Raw genomic sequence first — 14,546 nt, forward strand, 5'->3', positions numbered from 1 at the left:
TTCTTCAAAACTGATATTCAAATATATACACATGAAATGCAATTTGAACTATATTTACAAAGGGGGGGGGGTGCTGTATTAAAGCACTTGGTCTTTTTTTTCTTCTGGAACACACACCGTACATAAAGGAACAGGAACAGGCAGTGTAGTTACATCTGAAGGCTATAGCTTTATGAACCCAGTTCATTAATGCTGCCAAATCTTCTTTGCACATACAGTCATACAGCGGTGCAGGAGGCATGGCCACAACCCGCAGTGCCGTGTCTGGGCACACACGTGATGCGATTCTGCGCATGTGCGTGACGTCATTTTGTGCTTCTGCGCATGCGCGAGCACCAAAACCCAGAAGTAACCCATTCCAGTACTTCGGGGTTCGGTGCGGTTCGCAACCCAAAAACGTGCAAACTGCAGCGTTTGTAACCCGAGGTATGGCTGTACATGCAAGAAATAATTCTAAATATACTTGTATGCTGGTTCACAAGATTGCATCAGTTCTCATGCTTATAATAGATTTGCTTTGCTTCTTAAGGCTCCTCAAATCACAGGAATTGCTGTACTCGTGCAAACCAGTACACACATATTCTTCTGGTTCATGGGTTACTTTTTCCATGTGATCAGAAAGGGACAAGAAAACAAGCGTGGACAGCTGCGAACCCTTAATAACTGTGTGAAGGAAATGTGCTGGTAGAGCCAAACTTGTGAATGGGCCTTTGTTTGATTACCTAGATAATAAATATGTCTAATTTTCTTGTTAGTAAGACTTGGGAAAGGACCATCATGACACTTAGCTCCTAGCAGTTGCCATGTCTGACCCACAATGTACGAATGTCATTTGAAAACAGCCACCCACCCTCCTGCCCTTCACCCCAAAATGCCATGTATATATAATATCAATGTGGATGTCTTGAAACTATTTCAGGGAAAAACAAGTCTCTCAGTCTCAAGTGTTCCCTTCACCTCCACTGACTTTTCACTGAATGAAGTGCAGGCACAATGTTGGGGATGGGGAAATCTTTGGCCTTTAGATGTTGTTGGACTCCAGTTCCCATCAGCCTCTGCCAGCATGGCCAATGATCAGGGATGATGGGGATTGTATTTTGTCCCTGACGTAGGACCTGCACTTCTGTTTGAAAGCTGCAGGTTGTTGCCCAGATATTGACTGAAGGATGCAGTTCCTAGCCCACTTCAGTTGTCAGACACGACTTTCTTCCTCTTCCACAGCTCGGTAGAGGCCAGGGATGAATTTCAGCAGCCTCTTTCGAACACTTCCCTTCCGGCTTTTCCGCGGGAGAGTCCCAAATATGTTTGAGACGTTGCTTCCATCCCAAGAGGGAGAGGCTGACCCACTGCTCGTCACACTGATGCTTCTGTGCCTTCTCAGGGAACTCTTCACAAAGGCAACATCACTGTCCCTCGAGAGGAAGCAGTCATCTTCTGTGCTCGACTGCCGGCTGAAAGTCCCACTAGCAGGATCCTCGGAATCGTAGGCTTGGTAGAAGCTGTCCTCACTGTCCACAGTCATTGAGCTCAAGCGGCTTAAACAGCTGCTTTCGCTGGGAAATCGGGGTTTGTTTGCCAAAGCTGACCCTGATCCAGCATCATTATCAAATAAGTTAGATTCTTCCAGTCCCACAAATTCAAGTGGCGAGCACATTTCCCCTAGGAAAGAGACAGAAGAGAACACGCATTAATTACCTCAAAACGCACAAGCTGGAATAATATACAGTGGTACCTCCGTTTATGAACTTGATTCGTTCTTAACCCGAAACTGTTCTAAACCTGAGGCGCGCTTTTGTTAATGGGGCCTCCTGCTGCAGCCGCACCGCCCACACACGACTTCCACTCACATCCTGGGGCAAAGTTTGCTACGCGGAACACCTACTTCCAGGTTAGTGGAGCTCGTAACCCAAAGTGTTCATAAGGAGGACGGTACGTAACCCAAGGTTCCACGGTACTAAATGTACTGATCTTGCTGAAATATCATTGGAGCTCTCACTTTGGAATGGGGAGAAATTACATTCAGTTTTCATTTAAAAGTGATCCTTCCTAATTCTCACACTCTGAAACAACATGAGAACCAAAACACAGCCATCTTTCAAAATTCACACTTTCCTGGATTTTGCAATGCAGTTTTCCAGCCAAGTAAGGTGTACAAAAATCCATATACCGTGGTAAAGTGTGCATTAGATGTATATATTACTGAAAATAACATACAAAATTGAACTGTTATTATTTGGGGGCGGGGGAAATTGCTTTGCAAAAATGTGTAAGGCAATATTGCATTACAGTTATGCAGATTAGGAGAAACGGGACTAAAATGCTGATGAATTTCCATTAGGACTTTTTCTTTTTTTTTTAATTGCAAACAGGTGCAGAAATGTGGAGATATGAAATTAAGGTTGGGGGGGGGGGAATGCAAAATTGAATGAAACCGAAATTGACAGATCCACCCATTGCTTGCTTTCAGATAACACGATAAGCTCCCCAGTGGGCAGGGTGTGTGTGTGTGTGTGTGTGTGTGTTTGTTTCACTTCTGCATTCTAACTGGTGCACATTGTGTGAATGTGAAAGCTGGTGAAGTGTAGTGTGGTAGGTGAGACTGAGCTATGAATTGTATCTGCCATGAACTTATCAGGGAGCCTTAGGCAAGTCTCTCTGCCATCTGCAGAAAAGGAAATAATAATTATAATTATAATAACTTAACCTTGCAGAGTCACTGTAAGGATTACAACTAAAAAATGCATGGTAAATTCTTTGAGTACTCAAACACGCTATGCTAGGAATGGGGAACCTCAGGTCCAGGGGCCAAATGTGGCCCTCCAAGTCTCTCTGGCCTCTCTTGGAACTCTAACCCCTATTCGCCCTCCCACCAGATGTCAAAGGGAAGAACAACTACCAGATTTTTAGAAGACACCTGAAGGCAGCCCTCTTTAGGGAAGCTTTTAATGTTTAACAGACTACTGTATTTTAATGCTTTGTTGGAAGCCGGGCAGAGTGGCTGGGGAAACCCAGCCAGATGGGCGGGATATCAATAATAAATTCTATTCTATTCTATTCTATTTTTTCCCTACTTCACACCCCAAGTGTTTTTGCCTGACTAGAATGTGTCATTGAACTCTGATAATGCCTCTTGCTTGCTTGGGGTGTGTGAGCATGCACAGAGGAACTACCCAACTCTACAGAGGTGTTCACCCTCATTGCTCTTTCTGCTCCTCCTTTCTTACATTTATATTCCACCTTTTCCTCTCAGGAGCTCTGTGGTTCTCCTCATTTTCTCCTCACAACAACCCTGTGAGGTAAGTTAAGCTGAGAGATTGTGACCGGCCCAAGGTCACCCATAGCTGAGTGAGGATTCAAACCTTGACCTCCTAGGTCCTAGTCCAACACACCACTGTGGCTCCACATTTGTCCCTGGTCCTGCCAACCTCTGGAAGGTTGCTCAGAAGGGGAATGTTTCTCACCCCTATGCTATACAAATGTTAAATTCTATTTTTTACTTAGCCGGCCTGAGAGCTGGTGTAGTATAATGGTCGGAGCAGCGATGGAAAACTGATGACCCTTCAAATGGTGTGGGACACCAACTCTCATCAGCCCCAGTCAACATGGCCAATGGTCAGAGATCAGGTGAGCTGTAGTCAAACAGTATCTGAAGGGCCACAGGTTACCAGCCCCTGCACTAAGAGCATCAAACCAGGGCTGGCAAGAATTGGATTTAAATCTCTACCCAGCAATGGAACTCAGTGGCTGGTGCTGGACCTCAGTGGCTGGTGCTGGACCATCTCTCTCCCTAACCTACATGACTTAAACTCTTCGTTGTTTCCAGGTCTCTGTGGAGGTCCCAGATCTCCTCTCTACCTTCAGTTTAGAGATGAGCCTAATTCATGTGACCTTCTATTTTGGGGCCAACATTTGACTACACTTGTATCACATACTACAAATAATATTCCATTTTTATACTGTAATCTGCCCTGTGATCCTCGGATGAAGGGCGGTATAGAAATTAAATAAATAATAAGTAAAGGCTGTTTATTAAGGCTCTGGGGAATTCTTTCTACAGTGTGGCTCACAGCAGCCTTGAAAAATCAATACAAGTGGATACAAAAATCATGTATGTATATTTAAGGCATTTATAAACTGCCTTTCAAAAATATCTACCCCCCCCCCCGGCAGTCTACAATGCAGATTAGAAACAAAATAACAACAATAAGAAATAAAACGTAAAGGTAAATCAATAAAACAAATACAATTAAAAACAAATCAGCTGGATCAGCAAGGTGAACAGCTTCGTTTGCAGTGTTTAAAATGCAATTTCCTGAAAGCAGAAACTTCATGCTAAAGACTACTGTATGCACAATTCAGGCAAATCTTTTAATATCAGCCAAAGGTGTACATATGGCCACATTCACACCATATATTTAAAGTATTATCATATGAATTTAAACAGTAATAGCTTCCAGCGAAGAGTTCTGGGAGCTGTAGCTTGCTAAGGGTGCTGAGAGTTGGCATGAGACCCCTATTCCCCTCTCAGAGCTACAGTTCCCAAAGTGGTTCAACAATCATTTTATCTTCACAGGGAAGTCTGGGAATTGTAGCTCTGAGAAGGGAGCAGGGGCTGCCTAACAACTCTCAGCACACTTAACAAACTGCAGCTCCCAGAATTCTTTGGGGGAACTGAAGACTTATCATGGCAATTTATGCTATGGTGTTCTTCTATACAGCTTCTCCCAAACCTTTTATCTGCAGGAGAGAACAAAGGCAAACCAAAATCTGAAACTCAGGAAACTCATTGACTCACTGGTGTTCACATCATTTTTGCAGAGGAAACTGGGGTGGTTATGCATTCTTATTTTCTATCATGGGAAATTCAGCCTTACCATTAGCAAGGTGGTGTTCTCGTAAGCACAGTGACTGAAACTCCAGCAATTTTTCTTGCAGGGTTTTCTGTAAAAGGCAAGCAGAGATCACTGCAATTTAGGGCACAACACTTTATAAGGTAGCTCGGTTATACACTCGAGCCCCCATTGTGATTGTGACAAACGTGTCCAGTGATTTTCTCTGAATTGGTCCAGTTGTGTCTGAGGGATTTGTATTTGTTGTTAAATGCACTTTAGTGTTTTATCCCTCTTTCTCATGTTGCCTTTTTCCTGTTGCTGTTTTTTAAATCATTATTTCAACCCACCGCCCCCAAGGGCATTGGAGTCAGTTGGGCACTAATTAAAGTGAATGGTGGTGTGTTTTTTTTGGAGGGGAGAGGGAAGGAATAATGCATATCCAAGTTATTGGTGGGGGGGCCATGATGGACTTTGGGTATTCAGATTTCGAAATTTGCTTACTGGTCACACACCTGGGGAGTTGAAAAACGCCCAAGGGAAACATCAGAATCTAAGAGAAATGACCAGGAAATTGGACTAGGTGGGTCTTTGGTCTTATCCAAAAGGATCTCCTTATGTTCTTATTGGGACACATAATCCCATCTCACTTTCCCCCAGAACAGCTGAGCAGTGACATTCTGTACTGTATATCATAGATTACTGCAAATGTATTACACTTCCTTTAAACTCCAATCCCTTTCCTTAAATCCCAGTGCGTTTCCTAAAGCTTTCCTTCCAAGAGAGAGAAATATCATCATCAGGGAGTTTATCCAAGTTTTGGATAAGTGACAAGACAGCATTCTTCCTAGTTTGCCAGGCTTCATAATAATCAGCCACTGTGCTCTCTCATTAATCAGAGCAATGAAAAAGTTTGGCTCTGTGGTTCAAGCACATTTTGCTAGCTCTTTTTAGGCTGGATGGCAGGAGTCCCTTGCCTTCTTAGCTGCTTTAATCAAGGCGCTTGCTACCATCCCAGGATTTGGTGTCATCTAGAGGTCAAGCTCAGGTGGTGGCTTTGGGGTTATGTAAGCAGTTTGGCTGGACCAGTGGCCTTCCCACGTTTCCTCCTTTGGTTTCAAGATTTTGTACCAGAGTGGAACAGCAGCAGAGTGAAAGGACCTTTCCCTCATATTCTCTGCTGGATATTGGCAGCATGGTTGTGGTGATGATTTATGGGAATTTCACAGCAGTGGCTAACGGCTTAATCAAGATGAAGGCCCCATTGTGCAGCTAAAGAAACCTTTAACCCTGTCCCTGCCAGGATTTCATGCCCAATGAGTAGAAGGGAAGGTGAAATAAGTTTAACTCCGAATCAGGGACAAGAATTCATGACCTCTATGTTAAGGATAATGGTTTAATTTCCTGAGATGGGAATGTTCAGTTATAAATGCATAGGTGCTTCAAGGGACTAGGAAACCTACGTGATCAGGTCTCCAGTTAAATGCAGAGGAGCCTGAGCATGTACAATGGGATGTGTGCAACTTTCCACTAGGTTCAGACCTTCCGCTGAAAGTGTGGAGGAGGAGGAGCAGCAAGGCCAGTGGACACAATTCTGCTTTTTCCTTTGGTGGTTCAGTATCTGTGCAACTGAAAATCCAAACAAGGCTACTGTTTCTACTGCGTGTTGTTCCATCATGAATTAGACAAGGAGTTACGTTGTTAAAAACTCTGCAAAGTGGGGCTTTCCAATCATCAGGAGCTAGGTGGAATCACATGATGCTTGCTGACTCCCCTCTCCCAATATAAATATTCGGGGGCTGAAATGTACTTTCCTGGCTTAAGCTGCAGGCACAGAGCCCAAGGAAAGCTGAACGGATGCCATTCTGCTTGAGCTGCTGCCTGCACTAAGTCCTTTCCAGCAAGCAGAAAAGCTGGCTGCTCATTAATCACATTGCAAAATGAGTCAAAACTGGCAATAGAAGATTTAACAATTTTGTGTTCTTTTTATAACTGAAGACATGCAGCATTGCGCTGAGGCCCATTTTCTGTCTTCCTCATCCCCAAAAAATAGTGTCTAGGCCAGGTGCTCTACTCTTCATTATGCTAGCATTAGTGTAATAGCCATCAGAGATAGATGGGTTCCCCCCCCCCAAGGAACTTTCCTCCTCCTCTCCCCCGCCCCCACCTGTTGAGACTACATTCTTTGGGGAAGGGGGTAATTCATTGGGAGCAGTGGGCAGGGCTGGAGTAAAAAGTGGGTGGGGCCATTATTTTCCCCTTTGTTTCCCTTTCTCCTCCCTCATTCTCATTCTCTCTCTCCTCCTCCTCCTCTTCTCCCCACCCCCACCCCCAGTTGCCAGGGGAAGGATAGGATCAAAGTACTGAACTAATCTCAAGCTTCCTCCACCTCCATTTCAGATTTCCTCCAATTCACCCCATGTTTCCCCACTCCTGTTCTCCCTCACCTGCATTAAATTAGGCTGAGGGCAATTAACATCACCCAACTGCTGGCAACAAATGCAGCTGTTTTAGAACAAGGGTTATATGAGTTCTAAATGTTACTCCAGCTGCTGCCTTTTGGACCAGTTGAAGCTCCTGAGTTATCTTGAAGGACAACCCCATGTAGGCTGGAACAGGCTGCCCCCCCCCTCCACTGTCTTGACTTGAGAACTTAGAACACATGACACCTCCATCCTTCAAGGATTTCATCACTGCCTCCAAACACCTGCCTAGCCCTTCAGCTGGCTCTCCTGATTCAGGTAGGACAGAGAGAAGGCTGGGTAGTTTCCCTGGATGCTATGATTATAATGTTGCTACTTTGCATGGCAGATGTTGTTTTGTTGCTCTTATTGATTTGGGAGTATGTATATTGAATTTGCTTTTATGTCTCGTATTATGGCTTGTTATCTGAACCACTCTGAGTTCACTTTGTGAAGAAAATCAAAGATATAAGCCCCTAAATAAACAAATGTATCTTCAGGTGGTTTCTGCATAAAGGTTAAAACTGATGCTTTCTATCCTTTATATAGAATCAGTACCTTCAAGAACCGCAGCTTAGTTTCCAGTTCCATCCGCTTCATTATAAAGGATTCATTCACAGTATCTAACCTGCAAACAGTAAGTATCATTATTATTATTTATTATTACCACAATTAATAAAATATCATACTGCTAATATGAATGTCAGGCATGTGTTTCCTGCATTGTACTGTGGCTCCAACTAGTCTTGGTTGTTTCTCCCTTACCAAATATAAGCCATGCTAAAGCTCACAAGGAGAATGGCAATAGCCATCTCCTGTTACAGTGGTACCTCAGGTTAAGTACTTAATTCGTTCCGGAGGTCCGTTCTTAACCTGAAACTGTTCTTAACCTGAAGCACCACTTTAGCTAATGGGGCCTCCTGCTGCTGCCGCGCCGCCGGAGTACGATTTCTGTTCTCATCCTGAAGCAAAGTTCTTAACCTGAAGCACTATTTCTGGGTTAGCGGAGTCTGTAACCTGAAGCGTATGTAACCTGAGGTACCGCTGTACTTGCCTCTGGCAAATATGAACGTTTGCAGACATCATTTACATGCTTGATTTTTGAGATGGACAAGATTGCTATTGGGACAAGAATGTTTTATATTTTGATTTTGTTCTGTGAACACCCCCTGAGACCTCCGGGTATAGGGTGGTATATTAATTCAACAAATAAATAAATAAAATAAAAACAAGCTTAATAACTTCAGGCGGCTCAAGTGGATAAGGAGGCAAACTTGGGCTCATGTCATCACTGATTCTTGCCTAATCCAAGAGAACGTGTATTACTGGTTAAGAATGTGAAAGGACTTGGAATCCATTTCTGATTAAATGCCATTAAATAGTGCCTGAGTAGTGGGGGCAAAGAGATATTCCAGGGTTGTGGTTGAGAAAGAGAAGGGGGCATAGGAGAAAACAGGTGTACTTTTATTAAGATGAGGAGCCTACACCCCCTCTGAGTTCTGTCCCATTGATATGTCCCAAAGGAGCCATAGGGTAACAGACTTTAATTGATTGTCATATGTCAGCCACATTTTAGGCTGTGTTGCAACTATCAGGCAACTCAGGCTCTGAGACTGGCAGGTGCAGCTTACTGCCCCATCACCTTGCTGTGAAGTGACATGAAAGAGGGCCTTCTCTGTAGTGGCACCCAGACTACGATATTCCTCCTTCCTGGAGGTATGGCTAGCCACAATATTGTTGGAATTCTGTTGTCTTGTTAATAAAATGCTCGGTCTCTCAGGCTTTGGAGGGGCTTGCTTAAGTGGTTTTGAATTTTCTTATGTATCTGGATTGTTCTACTGTCTCCACTGTTTTGATTTAAATCTGTTGTCATTTTAATTGTGTTTTATGGTTTGAAGGTAATGCTGCTTTATTTAAAACGTTGCAAAGTCCTCTATGATCACAATGCGAAGAGTTGTCCGTAAGTTTCTTAAATAGATTGAATACTGTTTCAGATTCTGGACTTAATGGTTGTACAGACACCACCTTTTTCAGTTAAGCTCAATTTATGGTAAGCCAGCTCTGTTGCTGCATTTGGGCTCCTGCTCATTCTGCTGGGTGGGGCCCTGGACCTTTGCCCCAAAGTCCTGCCCTGAGTGCACCATTGGCTTTTGATGGCAAATGCCTGCCTGCCTGCCTGCCTGCATACTCTCTCTAATGTTCTGAATCCTGGAATGTTTCTTGTGGCCTGTGCCCATTGCTGGAGATCGGATGCTGCCTTGGCCATTTCTCTGCAGCAATAACAAACCATGAGAAAACCCCTTTTTGTCTTCTTGGGGACAGAAGGGCTTTTGATTACCTCAAAAAGTTCCCTGATGACTTGATCAAGTCCACCATTTGCTTATGAGCAAGTCCTTCGATGCTCATTCCGTTGATGTTGGTCAAAATATAACCTGTGATAATTCAAAAACGGATATAATTAGAGACTGTGTATTCATTGTTCCCTCTGTATCCTAAAAAAAACAAAAGCAAATGGGAGAAGCAATAAACCAGGAGTGGGAAACCTCAGGCCCAGGGTTTGACTGTGGCTGTCCACACATCCATGTCCAGGCCTCAAGACTCTGTCCAGGCCAGAGGTGCCAACTTGAATAAAATTGGGGGGGGGGACAGGTAAGCCCTGCCACACATAATCGATCACATGATGCAGTGCATGCACACCATTTGAACGGCAATGCCCATCAACTTTTTGGGGGGTGGTGGTAAAGACCCCTCTGCCCCAAGAGGTTGGCTCCTATGGTCCAGGCCAGTCTGCTCACTGGCTTCACTCTGTGCCATCTTGTCTTGTAGTGATTTTATCTGACTAGAATGTATCCTTGAATTCTGGTGCCTCTTGCTTACCTGCATGGCGAGGGAGGGGGTGTCTGTGATGTCTGTGTCTACGTCCACACACTCTCTCTCTCTCTCTCTCTCTCTCGCTCTCTCTCTCTCTCTCTCTCTCTCTCTACTGGTGTGTGGCCCCTGGAACGTTGCCTGTGAGGAAGTGTGGTCCTCAGGCTGAATATTTTCCCCATCCCCGCAGCGAACTTTGTTTGGGTGAATTTTAGGGTGGGGAAAAAGGCTAGTTACCACTTTGGAGTCCGGCAAGAGAGGCAGCGCTTCCTTCTTTAACTTTGCAGATGTACGTGCAAGTTTCGAAGGAGTGGCTGATGTGGCGCTGCAATCGAAGGGTCTGTGAACAGAAACACAGCGTTGGGAACAGGAAAAAGTTTATCTTGCGGCACCAGTTCACAGAAGTAGTATCGAAACTGGCTTAGGTACCCATCAAACTGCATCCTCCCGCCCATTCACTCTCCCACGCAACACTGAAACAAATGCTTCCTCTTTCTAAAAGATAAATGGGGGGGGAGAGAACTAACAGGAACAAACATTGATCCCACCCAACAACAAGGCTGTCCTTCTCCTTCCCAAACATTTAGAGAAGATCAAGAAGAAATTGCTCATATGGCACCACAAAAGAAATTATGTGTCCAAGGCCCTGGTGTGTTACACAGCTGTAAGACAGTCTGACAGTAGGTGTATATAATAATTCAACAAGCACCCAGCAGAACAGGGGGACAATTTTTTCATTATTATCATTCTTTATTAAATTTGTGTACCACCCTATACCTGTAAATCTTGGGGCAGTTCACAACATAAAATTACAATATCAAGGATCTGGTCAGAGGCAAAGCAATGTTTCTTAGGTCTCCTGCCTGGGCATAGCTATTGGCTGCAACTAACAAAATGAAGGGAGTGTGAAGCAAATCTAAAGTACGGTAACTGTTTTGGCCCTAATCAGGTCCTGTCCAAATGACTAAACAGTGTCCCCTCCCAAGGTTAGCTCAAGCCATTTTGCTGCCTGAGGCAGAGCAGCAAATGCTGCTGACACGGCCAACCAAGTGGTTTTGGCACCTCGAGCAGGAAATCTCACATGCATCTCTGCCCCTCCCTGGCAATAAAAATAGAACAGTAACAATTTGCTGTCCTTTCATGACACCCCACACCAGCTGCCTGATGCGCCTAATGGCAGGGCTGGCTCTGCAACGCCACCTCCCCTTTCCAATGGTCAAATGCCCACAACAGATATTGCTCACAATATAGCACTGGAAAAGGAAGTGAGGGGAAAGGAAGAAGAGGAGCTCAGACGCCTCAGGGGCCTCTTTCATTCGTCTCTGAGGCATTCAGTGCTGTGAGATCTTCTGAGCTCTCACAGAAAGCCCGACCCACCTCTTTATGTATAGTAAATAGCTGTTGTTGCTGTAACAGTTATATCCCAAGTTTCTTCTAGTGGGGGTCAAGGTGGTGCACATGGCTCTTCACTGCCCCCATTTTATCCTCAACAACAACCCAGTGAGGTAGAGTAGACTGAGTAGAGTAGCTTTCTGACTGTTTCAACCCTTCTCTTCCAGGTTCTAATTCAGCACTCTAACCAGTAAGCCACACTGGGTCTTTCATAGTTATGAAATGCTGGCTTAGCATGGAATAAAGACCTCCCTATTCCAGTCAACATGGGGTAACAACCATGAGGAGCAGTTTAGCACCCCATGAAACGTTCTTTCTAACAGTTGTGAAGAAGCACTTCTGTTTTGTTTGTTTGCATTTTTGTCCCCTCCTTCCTCTAAGCAGGTTACATGGTTCTCCCCATTATATCCTCACAACAATTTTGTGTGAAAGGTTTGGCTGAGGAAAAAAGCCAGGAACAGCTCCAGGTTTGAGAGAGCCAAGTATTCCATAGTGTACACACACACACACACACACACACACACACACACACACACACACACATCTGCTTACATGGATGAGTGTGCTTGGGCTAACCTGATAATGGCAGCAGCACTCCAGAATGGTTTGAGAGCTCCCATTTTAATTTCCCTGCATTCATAGGGTTAAAGGCTCACCTGAATTTCAAATCCAAATGTTTCATTATCTTCTTTGAAGATTTTAAGTGACTTTCTGCAGAGAGAGAGAGATACACAGATACACACAAAGTCAATAACCCATTGGAAGGGAATAACGTGTTTAAGGCTTAATTTAGAATAAATGTGCTGTTCATCATAAGCATCAGTAGTTCTTAACAAGTGCTGTGCAATGAAAAATCTCAAATCTCCCCACATCTCCAAAGATCATGTGGACAGGATTGTTTACAGGACGTACATTATTGTACACATCACCAAACTGTCACTGGGAGAATGTGGATCGACTGGATGTGTGCAAAGCTGAGCATACAAGGAAGCAATTGTGCCATTGCCTCTCATCTCCTGCAGCCAAGGATACTTGAGGAATTCACCCTCTGACCAGATCTGCACATCCCAGACTTAACAAACAGAACTGTACACAGTTATGCTTCAGATTTCACACTTCCCTGAATTCTGTGGTGCAATTTTCAGCTTCAAAAAAGATGAAGTACTGAAATGCATATAAAAATGTTAGGATAAAATACATTTTAAAAGGTGGGAAATACATTCAAAAATACAAATTTTCATGCAGATTTTTTTTTTTAAGTAGCAAAAATGGGAATGAATGGACTTCTGCATAAACACATCTGAGAGTGACATGAATGAGAAACAGACTCATCCATTCATCCTCCCTCCCAGCTCCCAGCTTACCACCACGTTTTCCAGCATGGCATCATTTCAACCCACTTTTGAGTTCTGTGCTGGGCATATAGTGAAATGACCGCCTAATTGCTTCACCCTTCACAATACTATATGCATGAATCCTTTCTGTCCCTATATTTGGCCTCCCATTTTGATTGTGTGGTCTGGGCCACTCAGTGAAAGGAACGCATCACATATAAAGTGATGCCCCAGTTCCTCTGCACTCTGGCCTTCCGTCGACCCAATTGGTAGGACAGGTGAAATGACCAGCCGTGTACTGGAGAAATGATTTCAAATCATTCTCAATATCATCGTTGTCAAAAGAAAGTATATATCACCTTTCATTTCAAGAAGAAATACAAAGGTGGTTAACTCTCTAATGATACTCTGCCACACTGCAATATGTAATGGTGGTTGCATTAGCTACTGGGTTTAGGGATGGGCTGTGGGTATGCATTGCTCAGTCTTTCCACAACTCTCCAGCCCACGGATTTCATTGTAGTTATTTGTTTTTTCACACTTTCATCTTCCTCTTTCAGTATCTGCCTTGGGCCTCCACACACAATTGTCACATTTCTAGTAGCAGTGTAATGAACTAATATTTAGAGAGAGAAAGCAATCCCTTTATTACCTTTGAGGGCCAACAGAGTCACCTGAAGAGATTGTCCTACTTAAAGCAAGCTGGAAGGAGAAGAGAGAAGGGAGGGCATTGCATTAGAAATTCATTTGTGTCTAGAAAACAAAATGCTAGATGGAAGCTTTACATATGCAAAACTGCCAGTGAGAATTACGATCATATAAGGTCCACCTGGTCCAGGGTCCTTTGAACAGGGCCAAGCAGGTGACTCTGAAAGTTCAAATTCAGGGCATGATGAAGACGGTTACACCCTCTTGATTTCCCCCCAGCTTAGGAACACAGAAATGTTAAAAATGGCCCTCCTGGATCAAAGGCCCATCTGCATTCTAAACCCCACAGTGGTTAACCAGCTATTTCCAGGAATCCCTCAAGTGGGGCAAAAAGGAAAAATTCCTTCTCTCCTGGTTGCTCACCAGCAGGGTGGTGTTGGGTGGCATCCTGACTCTGGTTCAAGCACATATCATGGCTACTAGCTGTTGATAAAGGCATCTCTCCAAAGAGTGCTGGCCCTACCATTAGGCAGAGTGAAGCTGCTGCCCCAGACAACTGATTTTGGATATCATAAAAGTGAATAAATTGTAAGTCATGGGTTGCCTTTCAGTTGTGACTCTTCACTAACAGAAGTGGCTGTGCTTGCTCAAGGCAGGGCACTGGATTTTCAAAGAGTCCTCCTACCCAGTACAGCTCTTCCTTTTTTGCAATATCTGCTTCTGAAGAATAGTGGACCCTCTGAAACAGGGGCAGGGGTATGCCATAGAGGGTCCTATTGGTAGAAGGGATCAAGGGAAAATGGGGTGTCTCGTCTTGTGCTAGTGAAAGTGCATCGCTAGGGCAAAGGCACCATTTGAAACAACAACAACAACAACAACAACAACAACAACAACAACAACAACAACAACACGTTTACTTCCAGGGAAGGGGGAAAGGAGCTTATGGAATTTTCTTCCTCAGGTGCCAAAATAACTTGACTGGCTTTGGGTACTGTGCCAAAATACCTAGGGCC

General features: G+C 44.1%; 1 protein-coding gene and 1 long non-coding RNA gene across 3 annotated transcripts in view; one reads left to right on the top strand and one right to left on the bottom strand.

The window, feature by feature from the left end:
• CYTIP (cytohesin 1 interacting protein) overlaps positions 1-14,546 on the bottom strand; it is a 16,336-nt gene continuing 1,790 nt past the window's right edge. Inside the window, exons 2-8 of the mRNA XM_079982168.1 lie at positions 13,538-13,587; positions 12,208-12,262; positions 10,397-10,499; positions 9,630-9,723; positions 7,850-7,919; positions 4,875-4,941; positions 1-1,659 (exon numbers count right to left, since the gene is read on the bottom strand). Coding sequence (XP_079838294.1) covers positions 1,193-1,659; positions 4,875-4,941; positions 7,850-7,919; positions 9,630-9,723; positions 10,397-10,499; positions 12,208-12,262; positions 13,538-13,587 — 906 coding nt within the window. The 3' untranslated portion in view covers positions 1-1,192. The remainder of the gene's footprint in view (positions 1,660-4,874; positions 4,942-7,849; positions 7,920-9,629; positions 9,724-10,396; positions 10,500-12,207; positions 12,263-13,537; positions 13,588-14,546) is intronic.
• LOC307220722 overlaps positions 7,840-14,546 on the top strand; it is a 27,834-nt gene continuing 21,127 nt past the window's right edge. Inside the window, exon 1 of one of the 2 annotated variants that reach the window (XR_013841061.1) lies at positions 7,840-7,928. This is a non-coding gene — a long non-coding RNA (uncharacterized lncRNA). The remainder of the gene's footprint in view (positions 7,929-14,546) is intronic. The other variant, XR_013841062.1, reaches the window with a different exon arrangement.

This window comes from Podarcis cretensis, assembly GCF_951804945.1.
Source record: "Podarcis cretensis genome assembly, chromosome: 1".
NCBI classification, from domain to species: domain Eukaryota; kingdom Metazoa; phylum Chordata; class Lepidosauria; order Squamata; family Lacertidae; genus Podarcis; species Podarcis cretensis.